This window comes from Dipodomys merriami, unplaced genomic scaffold (genome assembly GCF_024711535.1).
Source record: "Dipodomys merriami isolate MVZ:Mamm:240054 unplaced genomic scaffold, mDipMer1.0.p SCAF_27, whole genome shotgun sequence".
In the NCBI taxonomy this organism is placed as follows: Eukaryota; Metazoa; Chordata; class Mammalia; order Rodentia; family Heteromyidae; genus Dipodomys; species Dipodomys merriami.
Genome location: NW_027204159.1, coordinates 14,341,631 through 14,368,247, shown reverse-complemented (window position 1 = coordinate 14,368,247; position 26,617 = coordinate 14,341,631). Strand labels below are relative to the sequence as shown.

General features: G+C 37.1%; 1 protein-coding gene across 2 annotated transcripts in view; it reads right to left on the bottom strand.

The window, feature by feature from the left end:
* The window catches only part of Stk32a (serine/threonine kinase 32A), a 123,377-nt gene that overhangs the window by 62,477 nt on the left and 34,283 nt on the right, over nt 1-26,617 (bottom strand). Inside the window, exons 3-4 of one of the 2 annotated variants that reach the window (XM_070036001.1) lie at nt 24,330-24,385; nt 22,999-23,150 (exon numbers count right to left, since the gene is read on the bottom strand). In XM_070036001.1, the coding sequence (XP_069892102.1) occupies nt 22,999-23,150; nt 24,330-24,385 (208 nt within the window). The remainder of the gene's footprint in view (nt 1-22,998; nt 23,151-24,329; nt 24,386-26,617) is intronic. The other variant, XM_070036002.1, reaches the window with a different exon arrangement.

Here is a 26,617-nt window from a genome sequence, read left to right as displayed (position 1 = left end):
TTCAAGCCGAAGAAAGTGGTTGCATTAAAGTCAGCCTGAATGAACCAAAAGAATCAAGATGTCTGCTTTACCAGGATAACATGCTCATACAGGCAGGAAATTTATTAATCAAAGAGAGAAGAGACCAAGGCATGAAGCAACATGCTTCCCTTAGCTAGTATAAATAAAAATAGGAAAGCAAGTTTACCCCTTAAAAATCATCTTTCTTATTCAGCACACGCACATGATTCCCTTTCTCTCAAATTCTTAACTCACAGAGGGAGAGAAGATGAATATTTTGTTTTCCAGGACTAATGTATAATAAAAAGTAAGTGGGCAGGTTGGGTGGGAAAAACTGGGAGGAAAAAAAAAACTGTTCAAAAAGAAATGTACCATTACCTGACTCACATAACTGAAATCCATCTGTGTATCACCTTTACAATAAAATTTAAATTAAAGTAGGCATGATTCAATTTGGTAATAAACCTGAACATATCATATCATAATCTGATTTTAAGGCCTCAGCAATTTATTGCAATTTATTACAGAAGTACTACTTCTGTACTTTTTCTTAGCATGTCATACTATGGTTTATTTATTTCTCAGTTGACAGCTCTCAAATGAATAGGTCAGGTCCCAGTGCTTGTGAAATTTATTTCAAAAGGTGCTCAAGTAAAGAAAGGAGATGACTAACAAAAACCACCAGCCTGATCCTCTCCCTAGCACTTTTGACCCAGGTAAGTACAACAGCAAATTCACCTCCCCCCACCCCTCCCACCATACCTCCCTACCTCTCCCTAGCTCTCTCTTTCCAATGCATTGTCCACATTGCAGGTCTTTTTTTTTAAAGGTGAATTTGATCATATTATCCAGCCTCCAAAAGCTATCTATCTCCTTTCCAGGGTTTGTTTATAGGAGCCTGTTTGTTCTATCCCTATATATCTTCCCAGCTTTACCTTTGAAAAGTTTTCCTTTCATGCCTAATTAGTTGTTTAATCCATCTGCAGCCTTATAAGCCAGTCAGGTGATACATTCTGTGTCTCTGTGTAGTGATTCCATGCCATTAATCTTTCAAGTCTCAGCTCAAGTGTTACTTCTTACAGAAGACTTTTCTAACACTCCATATCAAGTAGGATCCCTCTGCTTTATGCAGAGTTATTATCTTATTCACTGAACTTATCCTAATGTGCAAGCATCTTCCTGGATGCTTTCACATTAACTACTTATTACTACCCCACCTTTGAGGTTCATACCTGCTTTTTTTTCTTTTCTTACTATTCATGCCTCAATACACAACCTTGGAGTACCTGAAATATTGATATCAGCACATTATCAGAAATGCAGATTCTATGAATACTTACAGAAAAGCCTAACAAATTGGTAAAAATCAAAATAAAAGCCTGGCAAGAAGCAAGGTTGAAATACAAACTTCAGGTGGGTCTAATATAAACTTCCCAGGTTCTTCTACAAAGCAACTTGGGTATCATACAAGGCCAAAGAATCATTTATATATACATGTGAAGCTGTTCCATGCAAGCCAACCTGAGATAAACCAACTCCAAGATGAAAAAAGATCAAAAACATACTCTCATGCCCAGTGGTATTCAAACTGTGGTATTAGCTCATCATTGGGTGGTAAAGTTGTTTGTTTTTACAGTCCTGGGCTTGAATTCAGGACCTGGGAGCTTTCCTTGAACTTTTTCAGCTCAAGGCTAGTGCTCTACCATTTGAGCCACAGATCCATTTCCAACTTAGAGATGAGTCTCATCAATTTTCCTGCCCTGGCTGGCTTCAAACTGTGATCTTTAGATCACAGCCTCCCAAGTAGCTAGGATTACAGGTGTGAGTGTGAGGCACAGGTGTTCAGGTGTTAAATTAGTTTTTAAGAGAACTGAAATATAGTGAATAACATAAACTAAGTACTGTTAGCACAAAAGACTAAAGATTATGCATTTTTTGTTTGGATAAATATTGTGTGTCTCTTTAAGACTATCTATTGGGTTGTGACAGAGAAGATATCTTTTCACTAATGATTGCAAGAAAAAGCCTGAAAATCATTACAAGGACTTACTTCATATTGCTACTTCATACTGTACCTGATCAAGAGTAATTTCTAACAGCCCCACCAACCAGGCAGAGAAAATATATAATTAAATCTAAATGGTCTTAATATTTTAAGAAAAACATTGGTTGATTCATTAATGTCATCAATTATAAAACACACTCTGTGAAAATATAAGTGAAAAATACATAGATTTCAGACAGACCTGAGTTAAAACGATAGCTCATATTGTATATGTTAATCTATAACAAATCTCTTTACAAAACTAGCAGATAGGTAATTGGTATAGCAGGAATAATTTATTCACCATGTAGCACAGCTATAAGGTTTACAACAAGGCTAGCATCAGATAGAGTGCATCATGATGAAGAACTTGGCCCTGGAGAAAATCTGCCTATGTTCGAGACCTAGCTGAGTTTCTGATATTCTTTATAATTGGAGCAAGTTATATAAGTACTTAGTGTCTTCAAGTATAATAGCACATACCTAATAGGATTGTTGGGAAAGTGAGAATTATACACATAAAATGCTTAAAATAGTGCCTGAAATAGCAAGTAACAAATATTAGTTACTATTTTAATGACATTTCTTCTTCCATTCATATAGTTATTATAATTGTTTAATCAGAATGGTTTACATCAATTAAGCTCTTGCTATGTGTCAGACAACATGCTGGGTATTTTATGCACATTGTTTCATTTGATTAGGACCACAAACTTGTAATGTGACTAATAATATTATGGCTATTTTTTGCTAATCACGAGATTCCCCCAAAATATTAGCAACTCAAATACTTCAATAAACAAAAAATATTAAACACCACAACTGAGGAGATTAATATACTATAATATACTAAATACTTGTTTGTGTGTGTGTGTGTGTGTGTGTGTGTGTGTGTGTGTGTGTGTGTGTGTGTGTGTGTGTGTGTGTGTGTGTGTGTGTGTGTGTTGGTTCTGGGACTTGAAGTTATGAAGTTAAGGCCTGGGCTCTGTTCCTGAGTTTTTTGCTCAAGGCTAGGACTCTGCAACTTGAGACATAGTTCCACTTTTAGCTCTTTGGTGGTTGACTGAAGACAAGAGTCTCACAGATTTTTACTGTACAGAGGGGTTACAGTTACATGAGCAAGGCAATGAGTCCATTTCTTATGGGGCATTGTTACCCCCTCCTTTGTTTTTCCCCTACCAACCGTTTCCTCCCCACCTCTCCACCCCACAAAGTTGTAAAGTTTATTTTCAACATAGTGTCTTGGACATCTCATTGTTACAATGGATCATCCTGTATCCTTATTTCAGCATTTTGTTATTTCCCTTCCCCTCCCCAAAAATGTTTATATAAGATGCAGGACACCAGAATCAAATACATTGAAAACGGGTTGTACCATGGGAGAAGAACATACAAAGAAACAAAAAAAAATCACCTACTACATTATAAGTACATTAAAAAGAACAACAAGAAAGATAAAGTCTCTTGTGTCCTTATCTTGGGGTTCATTTCACTTAGCATCATCTTATATGGTCATACCTCTTCTGCTTGTCCTAGACATTTACTAGTTATTGCAGATAAGGGAAACCTGGCTTACTTCACTTAATATAATTTTTTCCAAGTCTATCCATTTCCTAACAAATGAGGTGGTATCATTCTTTCTGATGGAGGCATAGAATTCATATATATATGCATATATATGTATATATATGCATATATATGTGTATATTTTTTTTTCTTGATCCAGTCATCTAAGGAGGGGCATCCGGGTTGGTTCCATATCTTACCTATGGTGAATAATGCTACAATAAACATAGTTGTAGCTTTAGGATGGCTTGTTTGTGAGCATTTGGGTAAATGCTTAAAAGTGGGATTGCTGGGTCACAGGGGAACTCTACTGGAGTCTTTTGAGGAACCTCCATACTGCTTTCCAAGGTGGTTGAACAAGTTTACATTCCCACCAACAATGCAGCAGGGTTCCCTTTTGTCCACATCCCTTCCAGTATCTGTTGCTATTAGAGTTCTTGATTATAGCCATTCTAACTGGGGTGAGGTGGAATCTCAATGTTGTCTTGATTTGCGTTTCTTTTGTGGCTAGTGAGGTTGAACACTTCTTCATGTGTCTATTGACCATTCTTATTTCCTCTTCAGAGAAGTCTCTCTTTAAGTCTTTGGCCCACTTGTTTATCAGGCGGTTGTTTCTTTGAGGATTTGTTATTGGAGGTTTTAATCTTTTGAGTTCCAAGTATATTTTAGATATGAGACCCTTGTCTGTTGGATGGCTAGTGAAGATCTCCCAATCTGTGGGCTTTTGATCTTGCTTGCTATGTCCTTTGCTATGCAGAAGCTCTGCAGTTTCATGAAATCCTATTTGTCTAACCTTTCTTTGATTGGATGTGTTTCTGGGTTTTTACTAAGAAAATTTCAGCTTGTGCCAAAGAGCTCTAGAGTTTCTCCTATTGCTTCCTGTAATGTTTTCAGGGTGTCTGCTTTGACTTTGAGGTATTTGATCCATTTGGAGTTGATTCTGGTGCACGGTGATACACTAGCATGTAGCTTTAGTTTTCTACAGGTGTTTAACCAATTCTGCCAGCACCATTTACTGAAGAGGCTGTCTCTCCTCCATTCTATTTTTTTAGCTCCCTTATTAAAGATTAGATGGCTATAGGTCTGTGGGTTCATTTCTGGATTTTCAATTCTATTCCATTGGTCCTGAGGTCTGTTCTTGTGCCGGTACCAAGCTGTTTTACTATGGCTTTGTAGTAAAGTTTAAAATTTGGTATTGATATTCCTCCAGCACTGTTCTTTCTGCTAAGGATTTTTGCTATTTGAGGTGTTTTATTGTTCCATATGAATATTTGTATTGCTTCTATTTCATTTAAGAATGAGGTTGGGATAGTGATTGGTATCACATTGAATTTGTAGATAGCCTTTGGCAGTATTGCCATTTTCACGATGTTGATCCTCCCCATCCAGGAGCATGGAAGGTTTTTCCACTTCCTCAATTCTGCTTTAATTTTCTTTTTCAGGTTTGTAAAGTTTTCATCCCTTCACTTCTTTAGTTAAGGTAACTTATTTAAGGTATTTTATTTTTTGTGGGCTATTACAAAAAGAGTTGCTTTCCTGATTTCAGCCGTGCTCTTCTCGTTATTGGCATACAGAAAAGCCACTGATTTTTGAGGGTTAATTTTATACCCTGCTACTTCCTGCCAAAATTTCAGATCAGCTCAAGTAACTTGGGAATGGAGTCCATGGGGTTCTTTAATACAAGATCATGTCATCTGCAAAGAGGGAGAGTTTTATTTTATCTTTCCCTATTTGGATCCCCTTTATGTTTGCATCTTGTATTATTGCTGTAGCTAAGCATTCTAATACTAAATTGAAGAGAAGTGGAGAGAGTAGAGTCTCACAGATTTTCTTGCTTAGGCTGGCTTTAAACTGATTCTCAGATCTCAGCCTCCTGAGTAGCTAGGGTTACAAGCATGAGCCACCAGCTCCCAGCTCTATAGATCATTTTAATAAAGAGCAAAATACATAATTATATGGATGGAGACAGAAAAGTATCTGAATAAAAACAATACTATCTCATGACAAGAACTCTTTTTAACAAATTCAGAATGGAAGTGACATTCCTCAACACTTGCAATAACTCCCAGGGGGAAGGACAATGCCTTCTCTCCCAACACCTGCTCTAGCTTCTAATCTAGTCTCTCACCTTGTATGGGAAGAAATCGTGTTTCTTCTGTGAAGAAGTAATTCTTCAATTACACAAAATAGGATTTTGCAGATAGAAAATTATAAAGGACCCAAAAAACAACTATTTGAACTTATAAATGCATATAATAGAGTTGCAGAATTCAAGATTAAGATCCAAAAATCAATCATGAACAATAAAAAAATATAACTACAGTGGCAACACTGAAAAATAAAAAAGTAATTAAGCTAAATTTAACAGAAAACTGCCAAATTGTACATTGACAGTTTCAAAAATATGCTTAGGTAAATTAAGTAACTTTAAAAAATGAAGTAAATGAAAACCAGTATTTTCAGATTGGAAGATTCAATATTGTTAATATAACAATTCCTCTCAAATTGAGCTATGAATCAATGGAACATATCACCATGAGAATACCAGCAGGCTTTTATTATTTTGCCCCAATGCTCTACCACATAAGCCATTAGCTCTACTTTGGGCCTTTTGAGAGTTAATTGGAGAGCAGAGTCTCATGGCCTTTCCTGCCCAGGTTGGCTTTGAACTGAGATCCTCAGATTTCAGTCTCCTAAGTAGCTAGGGTTATAGGTATAAGCCACCAGCACCTGGCTCAACAACAACCCCCCCACAAAAAAATGAAGAAGAATCAAAAGTGGAGAACTTCCACTCAATTTCTGAACACATTAACATTATTAAGATAGTGTGGCATTAACAAAAATACAGACATATAACTACATGGGCATAATTCAGGGCCTAAAAATAAAGCTTCACATTTACAGAACACTGTTGATAAAGAGGCTAGGACAGTTTAACAAATGGCGCTAAGACAATTAGATATTCACTGTGCAATGATACATTTAAATCCCTGCACATACACAATAGAATAATACAATGAATCATAGATTTAGGTGCAAGTTTTCAAAAAGAAAATTTTAGAATAAAACAGGGTAAAACCCCTGAGCCAAAAAAAAAAGGCAGTTTAAAAAGACACTGCATAGGAGAAAGAAGATACTATGTTAGAGAGAAGCTAAACTGTTGTTCAAGAATCACCATAGGAAATAATAAAGCCAAGACTGTCAAAACTGGCACTTAACACACATGCTTTCCATACAAGGATCAATAAAGTCATTAGAGAAACAGCACCCAAAGTTTAGAACAAAATCCTACCAGGGAAAAGGATGATTATTTAAGTGCCTTACAATTCAGTTCCCCAAATTCAATTTGCTGCCTCCTGAGTGGTCTCATTGGTGGACAGTTCTGATTTTCAGCTAGGGATCTCCACAGAAGAGTTTTTCAGAACCAGCTTTGTTCTGGGTGCTAAAACTATTGAACGGTGACACTGTGATGTTCAGGCTCTGAGCAGAGAGTGTTCACAGCAGGCTTTTCACAGCTTAGGAAAAGCATTCTCCCTGACCAGGAGAGGTCCCTGTGGGCTACACAAGAAGGAAGCTCTATGACTTGTTGGTTGAGCACAATTTGAAATTTTAAGACCTTGCTTTTTGAGCAATGGCCCTTCATATTTCTCTTCCTGTGACTTAGCAATAACTTTTGAAGAGTATGTAATGTGAAATTCATTTTAAAGTATTATTTCACCCAACTACTTCATAATGACAACATGAAAACCCCAAGGTTTGCAGGCGTCAAATCCCAACCATCTAGAAGGGGTGATTCTGATCAAGATTCATTGACCTCATATTCTTACTTGTTCAATTGAAACCCTTTGTACAAGTAGTTAAAAAAAATTTTAAATTCTTACTATCTATACAAACAATATCTAGTTGTTTTGTTTAAATTGGATCACCACATGTGACAAGAAAAAGCATAAGAAAAATTAATAGCTTGGATAATACCACAACCTAGTGGAAGTCACAATCTAAATTATGGGAAGGCAATTCAGTCTTAGTAAATGTGTGTTATGACTTCTTCTCATTAATGTGTTTGAATGAGAACATTTCCACCACAGCTTGGTGTAAAAAAGAAGTTATCCCATATGCTTTGGAATGAGGTGTAATTTGGTGAAACTTCCTTTGCAAACAATATAGGAAATATCTCTAAACACACACACACACACACACACACACACACACACACACACACACACACACACACACACACACACACACACACACACACAAAGCTGTTGACTTTGTAATTTCATTGCAAGGAACTTCCACTATGGATATGTTTTCAAAGTATTCCAGGGGCTGGGATGTAGCTTAGTGGCAAAGCCCTTGCCTAGCAAGTGCAACGTCCTGGGTTCTACCAAAAAAGAAAGACAAAAAAAATTCCAGAATGTTCTTATAAGTATTATCATTACATCAGTCTTTAAAAAAACAAAAAAAACAAAAAAACAATTCCCATGCCTATCAATAGTGGAGCATGCAAGTAAGTTCTAGTAAATGAATGCTGCATTTTGTGTATCAATTTTTTAAATAGTTTACATTTTAATATGAAAAGATTTCCAAGATATTATATTATGAACACAAAAAGAAAAATATTGATTTCATATGCATGGTATCATAAGCAGATGTTTAATGTACATAAAAATGATATATTTTGATGTTATATAACACGATCACAGAAGGAAAATAAATTTCACACATATTCTGGTATATGCAGAAAACTCAGTTGTCTAAATGAAAAGTTATAAATCATTCTGTTATTTTTATGTCTAATAAGCCAAATAAATATAAGAACATGATTTATTTCTCTTCATAACCAATAAACATTGCTTCACTGGGAAAAGAACAAGCAAGGATGAATCGGGTTCTAATTTGAGTAAGCCATGTAAGTTAATGGCTTTCATTAAATACTCAAATGTTCACATTTTTCTGATGGATGTACTAATGACTTTTTCTTTTAAAACCATATATAGAATTTTTATATTCTATTAATGCATTCAATCAGGACATTCTTTTTTTTTCTTTGACTAACACTTGAATTTAGAGTTACAGTGTCTTTTCTCTCAAGGCTGATGTTCTACTACTTGAGCCACAGCTCTACTTTTAGTTTTTTTTATGCTTAATTGGACATGAGAGTCTCACAAACTTTTCTGCCAAAGCTAGCTGCAAACCATGATCCTCATATTTCAGCTTTCTGAGCATCTAGGACTATAGGTGTCAGCCACCAGCACCTGGTTTACGGTGTCTTTTAAGTGTTGCTTTCCTGACCAACTCTTATTTTATCACTCAGAGTGAGTTTTTGATGATGAGCTCAAATCATTTTCCCTGAAGCATTTCTACAAAGTGAAGGTCTGTAAATTACATTTATGCCACATCTCTCCATATTTTGTGCTAGTTGGTGGCTAGGTCTAAAGACTTGTTCAAATTCAAATCAGATTTTTTTGGCAAGATTATCTTATAGATAATAGTATGCATTTTGCTCCAAATAAATCTATCTGCAGTTTTGTGAACCACTAATTATCACTGCCTGAACCAAAGATTCCTGGAGACCAGTAATGTTTGAATTCTTATGTCTTAGCTGAACTTTAAACTTGATTTCATTGATTATATGTGGTTACTCTGACAGCTCATTTAAGAAAGCTAAAATCTTCCCTTTATTTACCACTTTTCAAAATAACCTGTGAATTTTCAGAAATCTTCCAAGCAATCAATATAGTTTGTAAATCATATGATATGTTATGATGTTCGCTATAGATTTTTAGTAGGGATAGGCACAATGCATATGAGAATACACAATGAAATTGAAGATAAATACACCAGAGTTTCACAATGGTACTTCTTAGTTATACTCACAATTACAGGCTTGCTTAATCTCAGCAGTAACTCTTCTCTTTCACTGAAAATCGTACTTCCCAATGAGATCAAGATAGATGCTCTACCCAGCATTCCAATGTTACTTCTATACTATTATTGAAAATTGTTTACAATATTTTTGCTGTCTGTTAATGCCATTAAGATTTTGTTTTACTAATAAAATACAGTAAAGTTACCATTAAAAGTAAGTTGGAGCAGTTTTTTTCTAGTAGCAAATAGTTCACTTCTGGATAAATGCTTCACATGTATTGCATAGTAATCGAAGCAACAGCTCCCTGTTGGGAGGGCTTACCACTCTCCACTAGTAGGTTTGATTTACATTTTTCCAATATATAATAATAAGGAACATTTGTTCTTATGTCTTTGGGCATGTATTTCTCTCCATTTCTGGGATTATTACATCCATAAATATTTAGACCCAGCATCAAATTTTAAGCAGGTTCATTTCTCTTTTCCTTGTAGGAGACTTTCTAGACATCAGTCTTGATAAATATTTCCTATTCCTTTCCAGAGTATCTTCTCAGTTCTTGACATGGCTTTAAAACGAATCATTTTTCCTTTTTATGGGGTCCAATGTATGTCTTTTTTTTTTTTAGTGCTCGTCATTATAATGTTAGACCTAAGAAGTAACTGTGAAATGTACTATAATTTTCTTCTCATAGCTTTGTGGTATCTCTCACATTTATGTGTATTACCTACTTTGACTTAATTTTTGTATATGGTATAAGATAGTGGTCTGACTTCATTTTTTTGTTCCTAGAAAACACAAATGTTGTCACTGTATTTGATTTTTAGTACCCTGGGTATTGTATATATGGTTATCTGAATTAGGGAAGGGAAGAGGAACAAAACAATGGTGAGACAAAGGACTAAGGGGGAACCGATGCAACAGCGATTCTCACAGACAATATGTTGGAAATGAGCTGTACAAGTTAGGGAGAATGGGGGAGGGAAAGAGGGAGAAAAATGAGGTGGGGGTAAGAAGTTCGACAAGAAATGTGCTTACTACCTTATGTATGCAACTGTAATCCCTCCGTATATCACCTTGACAATAAAATAAGAATAAAAGAAAAACACAAGTGTTCCTCCAACACTTGTTGAAAATGTATTTTCATCATGGAATTACATTGTACTTTGGATAAAGACCATTAAACAATGAAAGTGAGGATTTATTTTTAGATTCTCAGTTCTCTTCTATGTCTATTTTTGTACTAGCACTGCCCTATCTTGATTTTTTGAAAGTGGAAAATCTGAACTCTGCAACTTTGTTCTTTCTTTTGCACAATCTCTTGCCTTTGTTCAGATAATCTTGGAACGGAGATCCTCCTATCGCTGTCTCTCGAATAGCAGGATTACCACCACACCCAGCTCATTTTTAAGCTAGCACTTACTGTTTACATAGGCTGCCCTCAAACTGCCATCCTCTTATTTCTACTTCTAGAGTGGTAACTGAGCCCTGGGATCCTTTGAACATCATTTATGAATTTCCCAAGAAAAAACAGCTAGGATATTAATAAGCTCTCGCTTGCTCTCTCTCTTCTACTCCTTCATCCATTTCATGCTGCAATTATTTTCTTTTGTTCAACAATACATATTAAGATATTTGTCATTCTTTTTTTACAGCTGTGCAGTGCTGTAGGGATTTTTTCTATTGCTGATGTACTCAATTCATTCACAGACGTACATGCAGGCTATTCCTATACTTTTGCTTTTGTAGATATAAATAATGCAATGGTGGAAACTACATGCATTTGTCTTCTATATTCTGGCTAGTCTAACTCGTTCATTTATTCCTTATAGTGGGCTTGCTAAGATAAGGATTCAAGAAAACAGAAAGAAAATGCATATAATGTATATAATTTTTGCTATTTACTGCCAGCTTACTTCCTTAAGACAAGTTATTGTGAATTGCCACAATCATATGAGACAGCGCCATTTTTGTCACATGTGCAATTCAGAACATGCTGTGGAATTTAAAGCAGGAAAACTTCAGATAAAGTAGAACAAAAAGATGTGAAACTTATAAGCCACTTATTTCTTTTTGTCTTTCATTCTTTACAAAGTTCTCTATGGGAAAATCATTGCACCTTAAATGCCTTCATCTACACATATATAAAGGACCATTGACTATACCTGCCCACTCTTGTGTATCTTGTGTTTATTCAGATCAAACACTAATGTAACAAAAATTAATAAACATGTATAACTCATAATTTAGATAGCTCTTTTAGGCAGTGGATACAATGATGTAGAAACTACCTTATGATTACATGTTATCATGTAGCAAGTCTTCATTAAAACTTCCTTTTTAGTCTGAAGACGTATATCTCTAAGTCTTGGAGACATAAAGACTGGGTCTGAATTTCTCCTCCACTTCAATCTTTCTGTGCTTCCCCTAGCTAAACATAAATTAGACATTACCACCTGTGTTTTCCTGAGGAATTTCCCAAGTATAGAACATTTCTTATATATAGAATACCTGGGAATACATGTTGCCCTGCAATATAGTTTATTGTGTATATTAATACAATTTCTGATCTGAATTCCTCAGTTAACAGGATAATGTAAGTATGCTGTGCCTTGCTCATCTATGTATCAATAAGGAACCCTTGCTTGGTCACTTACCATTTTACAAATATTTACATCCTTGTGCAAGGTTTCGAGGCTAAAGGGCTAAACGAAAGGGCATAGTTTTCCTTGGTCATCTATAAAAGATAAATGAAGACTTACACAATTACAACAGTGAAGCCTACTTTTATTTATACACTGTTTCAACCAAGCATAACCAAAAATAAATAAATAAAAGAAATTTTCAAGCCCCAAACTTTCCATTTTTACCTTCACACTTCCTATTGCACAGCTAGCTCAGTCCATACGGAACAGCTCTGTGTCAGTTCTGTGTGGCCATTTCTCTTTGAATCATTCTGTGATTGGCTGAGTGACTCGTTGCTCTTGATTTTGTACAAATCTGTCACCCCCTCCCAAAAAAATGGTGTCTCGAGAGCAAGATAAAAGTGACTTGCTTATTTAATGTTATACAGTGAAACTTGGAGATGGGTTGAAAGATCGCATGTCTTTAGTTGAAGTTGGATAGTCTTACAGAGAAAATGAATCAAGTGTCTGTAAGACAGTGCTGAACTCTATCTCCTGAACATGTGCAAGTTGTCCACTATGGCTATCTCCTTGGAATTATATATGCATGGGTAATTGAGTAGATGGGTCTAACTTCAGATGTCTAGGTTGTTATAAACTTTGATAGAAGTGGTAAAAGAAACCTATGTGATTATGACAGAGGTTGACAGAAAGACCTAACTTTGACTGTAGAAATTGTGATCATGAAAACCTCCTAGACAGTAATGTATGTAAATAGTATGATTCAAGCCATCAACCATGGCCTCAGGTAAAATGTACAAAAATGCATAGCTGCTTGTCATTTTCCTTATGTTCTGATGTCATAGATGCTATTTCTGAAGTTCTAGCCTTTCTCTGGAGGGAGTTTTGAGGGAGTATTTTGTGATAGTTCTAGAGATGCTGGCTGTGAAGCCTCCACTGGGGGAAATGTGGCTTTTATTATGTTCTTCAGAATCTCTTGAGATAGTTTTCCTCAGAGAATAAGATAGCCAGTAAATAGGCAAAGAGAAATAACACCACCTCATCCCATATATAAAAGGGAAAGCCAAGACACATGCTCCGATGTTAATGAAAAACAATTGCCTATTGCCGACTCTTCCATATGGGGTGTATCTGGGGAACTGAAAATAAGAGTGTTCTTGTCCTCCACCATAAATATAGATCCACTGCAGAGAGACCAGTCTAAGTAGTTGAGTCTGGAGCCTTGATGAGATTGGAAATGGCTCTTGAGGCTTAGAGAGCAGCTGGACAGGCCCTGGTTGGGATGAGAAGGGCCGAAACACACTGATTCGCTTATTGATTGGCCTTCTCTAGAGTGGAGAGTGAGAATGCTCATCGAACACCTGAAATTGTCTACTCCTTATGCCTCTTGAGCCAAAAAAGACAATTTATTCCTTACTGACCAAAATATACAACTCACAGACCTAAAAGGGAGGGAGAGACCTTACCCACATTCATACACACAGAGATTTTTCTTTTGCCCTCATGCTCTTTCCTGTCTCTCCATGTTTAATCCACTTGACCTCCTTCACCTGAGTAGTGCTTATAGCCAAACAGCATCAAATGCATCTTCAGCTGCCTATTCTCTTTGCAAAGGCTCTACTATCCAACTCTATTCTGGATACCCAGCAGCTTAAGCTCCACCAAGGAAGCAGGAAAACAGCATAATGGTTTTCCTCAGGTGGAAGTACAACTAATGATTTTTTCCCTCTAAAGTATACTAGTTATCATAGAAATATATCATTTGCTATACTATTTAAGTTTTTAATTGAAAGCTGGAATGTGGCTCAATGGTAGAACATGTACTTAACATGTGCTAAGCCCTATCTTTTAAAAAATATATTTTATTGTTATTGTAGAGGTGATATGCAGAGTTGTTATAGTAACATAAATCAGGTAATAAATATATTTCTTTTTAAGCCATGTCACCCCTTCCCTCCAGTTCCTACCCACAAGTTGTATAGTTCATTTTTCACATAGTGTCTATTGAGTACCACTGCTGTATTTGTTTACCGTTTGTCCCTCCTTTTCTGTGCCCCACTTCCAAAGACAAATAAACTAACAAGAGGGAAAGTACAACAAAAAACAGAAATTACAACAAAAGAAAATCTCCTTTCCATTTCTTGGAGTTCATTTCATAAAATATTATTTTATATGATCAAATTAAAACCTAAATTTAATCCCAGTTAACACACACACACACACACACACACACACACACACACAGATACACAGATTCACACACACACACACACAAATACACACATACATTTTTAGCTGGACTCCAGTGGCTCAAGCCTGTAATCCTAGCTACTCAGGAGGCTGAAATCTGAGGATCATGGTTTTAACATTCTTGGCAGGAAAGTTTATGAGAATCTTACCACCAATTAACCATCCAACAGCCAAAAGTAAAGCTGTGGTTCAAGTGTTAGAGCAATAACCTTGAGCAAAAAAGCTCAAGGAGAATGCCCAGACTGAGTTCAAGCCCTAGCACCAGCACAAAAGAATTCTTAAAATCGATTTTGTAGATATATTTTGCTGTCGAATGTTCAGTTTTAGAGGTGTAGAAGTAATGATATATACCTAAGTAACATTAAAATGAAATATAAGTGAATATTGTGGGTCTCAGAATTTGGGAAGTGGGAAACACATTTGCCGTGACTTTTTGATTTTGTGCCTCTAGCAAGAAATGGAATCTGACATTCATCATCTTACTCATTTTATGAGGGAACAAATGCTTATTCCTACCACATAGGAACTTATCTGAAACTATGTGAGATTATGTAAATAATATTTTAGCATATCCCTTCAAAAGTAATAAATGCTCAAACATGTGAGCAGGCTTAGAGTGAACCACGTATTTGCTTGTCTGTTTCCTCAAGAAGATCCTTGCATATATCTGTCATCCCAGCAACTATGGGAACATTAAAAATAGGTAGACTGTAGCCCAGGAAAGATTGGAGACCCTATCTTAAAAATATCCAGTGTAGTCAGTCGGGCACTGATGGCTCACAGGTATAAACCTAGCTCAGGATGATCATTCCTAGAGAATCTTGATTTCAAAACCAGCCCAAGGAGAAAAGTCTGTGAGTTTTCCTCTCTAATTATCCATCAAAATACTGAACTGAAGTGAAACTCAAGTGGTAGAGCACCAGCCATAGAAAAGAAAGCTCAATGGCATGAAAAGCCCCAGTTCAAATCCTACTACTGCCACAAAGTGAATAAGTAAATAAATAATCAGTAAAAAGGGGCTAGAGGCATGGCTCAGAGGTACATTGCTCTGGTATTGAGTGCAAGGCCCTGAGTTCAGCTCCCAATGCAGAAAAAATAATCAAAACAAGAAACCCACTGAAGACAACAAGGGCATGATGACATATACCTAGGCTGAAATTAAGAATTGGAGGCCAGTCTTGGCTATAGAGTAAGATCTTGTCTTAATAAAAACAAAAATAATCCAAAGGAAGACATTAAGGGATACCTAAACAAATTGAAAAATAACATTTTTAAATTTATATGAAATTGCAAAGAGCCAACAACAGCCAATATAATATAAAAATTATATTACTGAATATTCAGTATAGGACTACAGCAATTATGATAGTATGATAAATAGGTAAATCCAAGTATTGCTATGGAAGCAAGTCAAGAAACCTGCACTGAATATGACTAGACTGATAACAAATGTGATGAGAGTTTGATGCATTAATTTCCCAGAATCTTCTTCTCCCATGAGAACAACCAGAGTGCTTTGAGCAGCCTTAAGTCATCAGCTGTTTTGTTCTAGGTAATCTCATCTCTCCAAAAGTGTTCCTTCATTCAACAGAATGGATGAGCCAATGATTTCCATGTCTGTGTCTTGTTGGATTTCTCAGAATCTGGACTTCTCTTTGACTCCCAGATTCCTTCTCCATTCAGTATCTCTATTTGGATTGCTGAGAGAGTATTTGAAATGAACAGGGCTAAAAGAGTGTCTGATTTTCACAACAAATTTGCTCCTTCTCAGTCTCCCTATCTCATGGAGGCACAGGATCCTCCAACTTGCTCACCTCAATGATAGGAGTCGTTATTTATTTTCCTCTTTCTTTTAGCCAAGGAACAGACATCTCTTCTGAGCAAGGCCAATTGGATTCTCTCCCAGGACTCTGAATCCTGACTGTGGGTGATGCAAGGTTAAAAAACTGGTTGGTGCTGATTCATCCTGCCCCAGAGAGCTTCAAGAGCTTATTCTACCTAGATTTCCAGAACTGTCTTTATCCCAAAATTTCCTAACACCAGCTCCTTCATTCAGCTTTACTTTCTTAATCTTATCTTTCAGGTAAATTTCTTTTTTAGCTCAAATTTCTTTTTTAGCTCTAATTTCTAATAGCTCCTGGTAGTTTTCAATTTTTTAAAAAATTCTAATATAGCTGAGCCATTGTCAATGTTTGCTTTATACTGAGCTCATTTCCTGTCCATCAGTCAGTCATCAACTGTGTATGGTACAGGTAAAACTTTCACTACCAAGTTCAACTCAGAGACTATCTTACCTTCCTCTCCATGTTCATCAAGGTCACACCCAAAGACAGATTCATCCTTGGACAATGCTTTAGTCACTTAGTAACCTTATATGGCTCTCAAGTCTCACAGTATTTATACAGTCTACCATATACTTGATGATTTTGTCCATATCTTAAAAATAGATCAAGTATTTTAGCAAATTGTTTATAAAGCTGGCAGCAGTGATTCTTCTGGCCTTTTGGGATACTCATTTTATAATCTCTTCATCAAAGGTAGACCCTCCTTCCAGACCTTGAATCTGAGCCTGACCTCATAGCTTGCTCTGACCAATGAGCTATCAGAAAATATGACACAGAGGCTAGGAAGGTGCTGATTCATGAAGCTTGCCTCATTTCACTGTGGGAATTCTTCCACCCCAAGTAAACATACCCCACATGAATGTACCAGAAGAGCTGGCCACACTAACCCCAGATATCAAGGATGGGATGGATAATTTGGGATGGCTAAATCTCATATGAGGGTCTTGCGACTTCAACTAAGTAGAACCAGCCTACAACTACTGCCGGTCCAGTACACAGGATTGGATGATCAGATTTTAAAAATAAAATCAGCCAGGCTCAGGCCTGTAATCCTAGCTACTCAGGAACCTGAGATATGAGATTATGGTTCAAAGTCAGCCTGAGCAGGAAAGACTGTGAGGCTCTTAGCTCCAATTAACTACCAAGAAAGCTGGAAGTAGAGCTCTGGCTCAAGTGGTAGAATTCTAACTTCTAACAAAAAAGCTCAGGGACAGCACCAAGGCCCTGACTTTAAGCCCCAGAACCAACACACACAAACATACAAAAATCTTCTCATTGAGGAGAGCAGAGAACATTCCAATTGTGAGAAGGGGCAATCAGTTACTTGTTTGAAGTTTTCATGTATTAAGCAAGCACTCTGTGAGGTACTTTACATACACATTTTTACCTTCTGACATAAGTATAATGACTGATGCTGTGGATGAAGAAAGCAAGTGTCACTGGCCTGATCTGTAGGGTTAGCAAATGATGAAGCAGAAATAAAAATCCAGTTTCCCTGACTCTGAGCCTGGCAAAGAAGCTGGAGTGGACATGATGTTTGGGGAGTGTGTCTGAGTATGTTTGCATGATGTCAAGAGAATCAGAAGCCTGGTCCCGCCATTGACTTACTTTTCATTTCTTCAACAGGTAGCACTTGTTGTATGTGAGGCACCATTGTAAAAGATGCCGGCCAAGACAGAGAGAAATATCCAAATACATCTGCCTTGTGGAATTTATATTCATGTGGGATGTGAAAAACAATTGTCAAAATAAATCTGCTCCCTTACATATTCTGTACAGGAGTCTCAGAGCTGTCCACAGAGAACACTGTAGTGTGAAAGAGAAGCTATGGTGTCTGAACGATTAGGCTTGAGTCCTGGCTGTATCAATTTCATTTTCTATAACATTAAGGAAAATGTGTAGCCAACTAGGGCTTTGATTTCTTCAGGTGTAAAACTGGATTAATTATCCCTACCAACCAAATTGGCTGGAATGATTTACTACAGGTAAAACCCAAAGTTAAGAAGATGGCATTTATAGGGACAATATTAAAATGACCTAGGGGCCCTAAAGCCACCTGAGTTCTCAGTCTAAGACTGTCTTCATGAGGCAATGTGAGTCCTTCCCCCTGCAAACAGATGATCTTGCCTGCTAATTTACTAAGCCCACGTGGACAGTTTTTGTTCACAGATACCAGGGGCAGGGCAAGAGGAAGAGCCCCTGAGGAGTTGTGTGTAGCTGCAGGCTTAATCTCAATTAACAAAAGCCACCTGGGGAACCGGCAGTGCTGGGAGTGAGGGGCCTATTTGTTTTCAAGCCTCGGGTTGCCAGGGCTTTGTTAATAGTTTTCTGGGAGAGACTAGCAGGAAGGTCTTGTTTACTTTTCCTGGATGCCAGCCCTGTCTGGCAGCCTTTACTTGATAATGTGGCCTCTATTGGAAGACTGTCCCAGAGCAGGGCCACATCCATGGAGGCTGATTTTTATTTCTAAATGTTCTTCCTCCCTGAACACACTTGACCTCACCTACTGAGCTCCTTTTCTCAGCACATACATCCTCCCTGCAATACTCACAGCACTCTCTAGCCTTCTGCTTAATCCCTCCATGCATTTCCACAGCGCACACATTCAAATGCCATTTGATTAATGTCAGTCTCTCCTAGCCAATGGCAGTCCCAGGCAGATCAGAGCTCTGTCTAATCCCTGCATTGCCATGTTTAACAAATAAAGGTATAGTGACTAATGTTCAGTTAATATATGACTTCTCTGATGCTTAGGATGTAGGCTAAAATGATTGAGTGTTGACTGAAATTCAAATATAACTCTGCATGTTGTATTTTATTCATCACCTTTAATAATAACTTGTTTCTTGTGCTAAGTAGGTACCTATACAAACTCCATGCATACAAGAATGAAAAGGGCTGGGCTGGGAAGGTGGCTCAGTGGTACAGTGCTTGCCTTGCATGCATGAGGCCCTGGGTTCGATTCCTCAGCACCACATAAGCAAAAAAAAAAGAGAAAAAAGCTGGAAGTGGCGCTGTGGCTCAAGTGATAGAGTGCTAGCCTTGAGCTGAAGAGCTGAGGGACAGTGCCCAGGCCCAGAGTTCAGGCCCCATGACCGGACCCAAAAAAAAAAAAAAAAAGAATGAAAAGGGCTAATGGAGGAACAAAGCCAGAAAATTAAATGTGGACAGAAATACTGCTGGAAAGCACACAAACACATTAATACAAATTTTCATTTTTCTATGGATTTTTTCTGTTTTTGAATTGGCTGCAATAAGTAGAAATGTTTTCTAGTATCATTTATATGTATATATGTATGCCTATATGTGCAAATTTCTTAACACAAACCTGAATCCCACTTAGAAGAAAAAACCTGTCTTCCCTCTCAGCTTCAAACCAAAGTTATCTGAACACATTCAGAGGTAAAGGAACATTTTGATCTTAGAGAAGGGATTATTCAAAGAAATGTGGGAACGATTTCAAAGCATACCAGTAAATGGAGTGCACAAAATGGGAAAGAGTCGCACATTATCATTGTTTTATAAACTATGCAATGCTTCCAAGAAAATCACTCTCCAAAGCTTTGGGGATATTAAGAAAAATCTAACAGTTAACCCAGAATATAAGACTTCATAACTCTAACTTAGAGAATTTATTATAAAATATTAGAAGATTTTTTTGCCTGATTTTCAGAATGAAGATAGAAAACAACAACCCAAAACAAACAAGCAGGAAAAAAAAGCATAGGCTGTAGTGAAAACTGAAGACAAACCCCACGTGCCCATTTCCTGCCCACAACTTCTCATGATGCTTTGGAAGCAAGCATTATTCAAATCTGTCTTTTGGACATTCACACTGGTTCATTCATGACGGGCACGTTCAGAAGGCTAGACTGCTTCACATCCACAGAGCAAGGAAGGAAAAACTGAATAGAAGACTTGGACCTTGGTTCTTAGGCATAGCATCTTATCTCATTTTATTCATTAACCAGTGCTTGTTTACCCTAGTCTCTAACAGTGTGACTTAAAATGATAAATGACTCATAACCACAACTGCAGAAACATTTCAAGATGCTTAATACTTGTGGGAAGACTCACTTAAAACCACTGTACACACTTGTCAAGGTAGGACGCATTTTTTAAAAGGAATATATATGCTTTGTAAAGATTTTTGTCTCAAAGTTCAAAAGACAAATTGTATCTGTTGTACTTCAGAGAATGTCCTCTCCCAATAGTTTCCAGTTCCTAAGGTTGCTGCTGGAATCACTGGATGTAGGTATGTGTGTGGGGAAGGGTCTGATTCCCTCTCCTCGATCTGCATCAGGGTGGTCAGGGCTCCCCTGTGAGTTTCAGTGTGAGAAGTGAGAACAAAGAAAGAACCATGTACAATTGCACCATATACACACCATATGCATACATGCTATATACAGACACCGCTGTGTACACACATACCATATGCACCTACAGAGAACAAACATTCATCTAACTACCTACCTATTATCTATTTATTACCTATTATCTTTCTATTATTAATCTATGTGTCATCTACCTATCCATATGTCTAGATCTAGATCTATATTTATGTCATATTTATATCACCAGGTCAGCATGTATGCACAGCAGAACATTGTCAGAAATGACACCAAATTTTCAAATAACAAATTTTTATTCTAAATATATTTTGTTACTCATAGTATAAAATAGCATTAAAAGCAATTACTTAGACACATTTTTCTTCCTAAAATAAGCAAATCTTTTCTATATTAAATATAAAGAGGAGTGGGTTTTAACAGCCTAACTTTTAGATAAATATGATTGTCCATATCTGAAAGATTGCTGAAGCAAACTATCCTATACTCAAATGAAAAAGCTTTAAACTCCACCCAGCTTTAAATACCGTGCATCCATGTGTTACAAACACACGGTTTCAACGAAATCTACTTTGGCTTTGGAGCAATGACAGAAATACCAACGACACAATTTCACGTGTGTCCTTATGAAGAGTTTAGAGCTTTTAGAAAAGGCAATGAGTCTGCTGAACTTTTAAAGAAGGAAGATACAACTCTGAATAAATGGAGGCTGTGGTGACGGTACCTTGTCATTCTAAGGGTGAGGAGAAGATCTTCACTTTTTTTTCTTTTTACATAGCAGCAGTTTGAATAAGCTCTTGTAAAATGCTGAGTCAAAATCAGACTCTCCCCTTGTCTAAGTAGTGCACAAATTGCAATAGATCTATTTCCAAGTCTCACAGAGCCATTTTATTTTCCAGTGGTGGCATATAGGCTTTGAGCAAATTGTATATTAAATGAACTGTATTAGTTGAAGACAGATGGAGGCAAGTTTTATGCACTGATTCTTCTGAAAGATTGTACTAAACATACACTGAAATCTCAATTATTTTTCCATTAGCATTCTTTGGATAAAGACTTTTTTTCCTTTGCCTTTACTGGTAAGTAAAAACTGCTTGGTATGCATATTTAAATAACAGTCATGCTGAATTAGCTTTAAGAACCAGCTCTTAACATAATGGATGCATATAAAATGTAGAGCAAGATGAGAGAGAAACATAAAAGGCCTCAAGAAAAGCAGAGGTAACAGATACTGCTAGCTTTTCATCACTTTCCAAATCTTGGGGTGTGGTAATCGTTTTGAGAACTGATCATAGATAGTTAATGTTTAGCAAGAGAACATAAATTAGCTTCAGCTCTTTTCAAGCCGATTGGATGAGAAAGTTAGCCCCTATTCTTTTTCCAGGTCACATATATCAATAGCGGTTTACAAAGTACAGTGCAAATAAACCAGTTTTACTACCAATTATTTTGAGGAGAAAAGAGTTGTACAAGATTGAAAGATCAATTTCATGATGACCACTGAGATCATCCTTTGTCACCAAAGTTCCTGTTTCAAAGTTCATGAGAAAAACTAAGTGTGAGCGATAAGACATCTGAATCCATTTCTTGTCAATTTACTTAATTACAAGTCTTGAAAAAGTATTGGCTGGCATTGATCAAGATGCATTGTACTCATAAACTGACAGGTTGAATTGAAACTCCTCAATAAAACTACTTAAAGATAATTTTTAAAACGATATGAAAACAAAGAAATAAAATCCTAGGTACTTGGGTGTCTGAGATCTGAGGATTGAGGTTTGAAACCAGCCTAGATAAGAAAGTCCTTGAGATTCTTACCTCTAATGAACTACCAAAAAGCTAGAAGTGGAGCTGTGGCTCAAGTGGTAAAGTGCCAGCCTTGAATGAAAAAGTACTCAAGGACAGAACTCTGGCTGTGAGTTCAAGCCACAGTACTAGCAGGAAAGTACTAGAAGGAAAGAAAGACGGAAGAAAGGAAGGAAGGAAGGAAGGAAGGAAGGAAGGAAGGAAGGAAGGAAGGAAGGAAGGAAGGAAGGAAGGAAGGAAGGAAAAGAGGGAGGAGGGAAGGAGGAGGGAGAGAGGGAGGGAAGGAGGGAGGGAGGGAGGGAATATTGGCCTCAAGAACAAGGAAGGGACTTGACAAAACTGAGCCTAGGAGTACTTATTTTGGATAACAAACCAAACTTTTGGCAGAGCACTTGATTAGCACGCAGAAGATCCTAGATTCAGTCTCCAGCATACAATAAGGAAAGAAGAGTTAAGGCTTTTGTCTCATTAAAAAAATCAAAAGACATCAAGAAGAGCAAAAATCCAAGGAGATCCCAAGGAGGATTGTGTCCAGTTGCAAATCAGGACTCAGACAGACAGCTGTGATGGGGGTCAGGAGGAAGACATGGGCACTTCCCTACAGAACTCTCACCAAGCTGCTTACCACAAATTCACCAGGAAGGGATGTTCCAACCCTTGCATGATTTGCAGCTCCTTGAACACGTTCCTCACTTCATTGCGCTCCACGCACTTCTGTTTGTTCATGTACTTCATGGCATACATCTTCTTGGTGTCATTCTTCTGTACAATGCAGACCTGAGGAGGCAAACCCAAGCCAGGAAGCGGTTAAGGAGACAACAGATCGTAGCTCTAAGAGAGACAAAATACTCTTCAGCATGGCTGAGATGTCTCTCATAACTTGCATATTCTCAGATGTTAAAGTTCCTACTTTGCACTGTATTTTGTCCTTTTCTCCTCAGGCACGAGGTCAATTCTTGAACCTCAACTTTCTTAAACAAGTTTGTCTGTGCTTAAAAATAAATAAATAAAATAAAATGTTAAGTCAGGCGCTAGTAGCTGTGCCTGTGATCCTAGCTAACCAAGAGGCTGAGATCTGAGGGTCGTGGTTCAAAGCCAGACGGGGAAAGAAAAGTCTGTGAGACTCTTTTCTCATATCCAACCACCAAAGAGACAGAAATGAAACTGTGGCTCAAGTGACATACTACTAGCTCGGAGCAAAAAACTCTCAGGAAAGATGCCCCGACCTTGAGTTCAAACCCCGGGACTGTCACAATAAATAAATAAGTTCTAGGATTTTTTAAACAGACAATATTTAATCTGTCTCCATAGTAGGCCACTTACAATAACAACAATGACAAATACTCTTAATTCTGATTTAGTGGCTAAGAGACATGAGCTGCAATGAGAGGGGACTCCAGACATAAGAGTATACCAAATATGGTGTCTATAACGTTGAAATTCTTTTAGAGACTCAAACCATAAATTAAATACAAGTTTGATTATGAGATAGGAAATGTCATTTTCTCTTAATATATGGCACATGATAAGTTCAACAGTCATGCAATGTCTATTATTCATAGTAGGTTTTTAAAAATAAAAACATGGTACAATTGGGGAAATAGAAATAATGAGGTAGCTCCTTTCCCACTCTCACGGTGACAAATATTATTGGAGAAATTTGAACATAATTCTGAAATCTGAATTTGTTTTAAGGTAATAGGAAGCTCTCAAGCTCTAATGAGAGTAACTTTGGGCTGAATGAAATGATTCTAAGTACAGTGTAGGGTTCATTATGTAGCTACTTTTTCACACACTGTTCTCAGTTTGCGGGGACAGTTTTATACATGTGTATTAGAAAAACATTTTTAAATGATTTTTCCTTGGGTCCTACTTTCTCAATAAGCTGAACATTTTCACAGACTTGGATCCCCGAGCCATATAACTCTGGTAGAGGTCAATCTAGCCCATTCTCACCTTCCCAAAGCTGCCTTTTCCAATGGCTCGCAAAATCTCAAAGTGGTCAAAGTTGACTGGAAAAACAACAAAAAGAAGAACGTCATCAGTATAAAGAACTGCTCCAACCATAGTAAAGAATGGACTGAATGGCAGGGCCATGTTTAAAACAGCATGCCAAGCTACCTTACTTTATCAATTTAGCCAGGTTCCCGTGGCTCACTTCGGTAATCCTAGCCACTCAGTAGTATAATAAGTAGCGTAATTACCTCTGAGGATTGCAGTTCAAAACCAGCCTAGGCAGGAAAGTCCCTGAGACTCAAATCTCTAATTAACTACCAAAAAGCCAGAAGTGGAGCTGTGGCTCAAATGATAGAGCAGTAGCCTTGACTGAGAAAGCTAGGTGACAGCAAGTCTGAATATACACATGCACGCACACACACCTCACAGGCACAAATACCCCAACAATTTAGTCATCCTGTAATGACTCATCGAGAGACTGGAGATGTGGCTCACTCAAGGGGTAAGGCATCAGCCTTAAGAAAGCTAAACAAGAGCGAGATACCCTGAATTTAAACCCTAATGCTGACATGCGCGTGCGCGCGCGCACACACACACACACACACACACACACACACACACACACACACACACACACACTCTCCCTCTCTGTCTCTGTCTCTCTGTCTTTCTGTCTCTCTGTCTCTCATACACACACACACAGGACTTATTAAACATTTGTTACTTAATCACTCCTTCCCTCTCTCTCCCTCCCCTCCCTCCTACATACACACACAGGGCTTATTGAACATTTGTTACTTATTTAGTCACAATGCTTAGTTATGGAGAGACGATAATAATAGTAGAGTAAGAATAAAACATCTCTATGAAGTCTTAGTCTCATGAGGTTCTACAAATAAAAAGACTCACCAATTAGTCATGACAATAAATGGAAAATTAAAAATCCGTTGAATGCTAAGAAGGACAGAGTCGGTAGAAGCTCTAAAATGAAGTAATTATGCCCTCATGATCTTGAGAAATTGTTTGACTTTGAGTCTTGTCTTGGAATAATGATTTAGAGAAGTACATCCCAAACAAATATTTTAAAGCTTATCCTGAAAATATTGAAAAAACAAGAAAGACCTCTCATTTAAAGACTTATTTTGTCTTTTATACTAACAATAATTGCCTTAGCATCTCCTGAAAGAAAATAAGAGATAGGAATGGACCACTGAATGTTTTTCTTAGTTTTCTGAAGCTCAGAAATTTTTCTAATATGACTTCCTCATTACTTCCAGATCTGAATTTTCAAATCATTGTTTCTAGTGTGAAATCTACTCAAATCATGTAAAGTGCATTTTTCTAATAACTCAGATTTGGATTCGATATAACAATATGACTTTAAGATTGAAAATAGAACACAAAACAGAATTTCCATTTCCCCATCTGTAATCCAACTCCCTTCCCCTAGATAAGATGAGAATTACCCAGAAAGTACTGGCAGTCTTCCCAAACTCCTTGAACTCTGAGTTTAATTTACTACAGTACAGTTTCTCCATGAGGACATATAATGTATATACTTTTCCTGGTCTCCCTGCAACCTACAAACCTTCCTGACTCAGACACATGAAGTCATAGATCATAGTGATTACTTTGAGTTGTGATCAAAATAACTTACCAAATATTTCTGGTCATTTTTTAGTTGCATACTGAAATGGGTCTTTATGAGTCTAAGCTGTATATTATTTACTATTGGGAGTATATAAAAACATTGACCAAGATTTATTTGTAAGTTCAAGATTTTCTTTGAGCAAATACAGTATAATTCACTGATTTTTTTCCCATTAGCAGCCTAGTATAGAATATCATGACATATTGAATCATCAAGCATAGTATCTAAAAAGCATGAAGTTTTCAAGAGTTGACTTTTAACAAGGAAAAGCTAAGCTTTAATTAAAATGATAAAGATGTAATGTAATTACATGTAATATAATTAATATGTTCTGCTAAATGCCAGGTATCAGAAAAAAAATGTGGGGTCTAACATTTTATGTTAGGATATAAAGTTGTCTTATGTATGCCCGTATGTCCAGTCAACAAACCAGTGACCAATTAAAAGTGACAGGAAGAGAAGCTCTTATTCAATCTAGACAATCCCTCTTAAATATCCAACAATAGAATGACTAATTACAAACTTCAAAAGCTCAGACAGTATCAGAGTGACAGAGACTAATTCAGAAATGTGTGGGTTATTTTGCTGGCAGAAATCCACTAGTATTCCAGACACATAGGATTTATCTCTCTGCTTT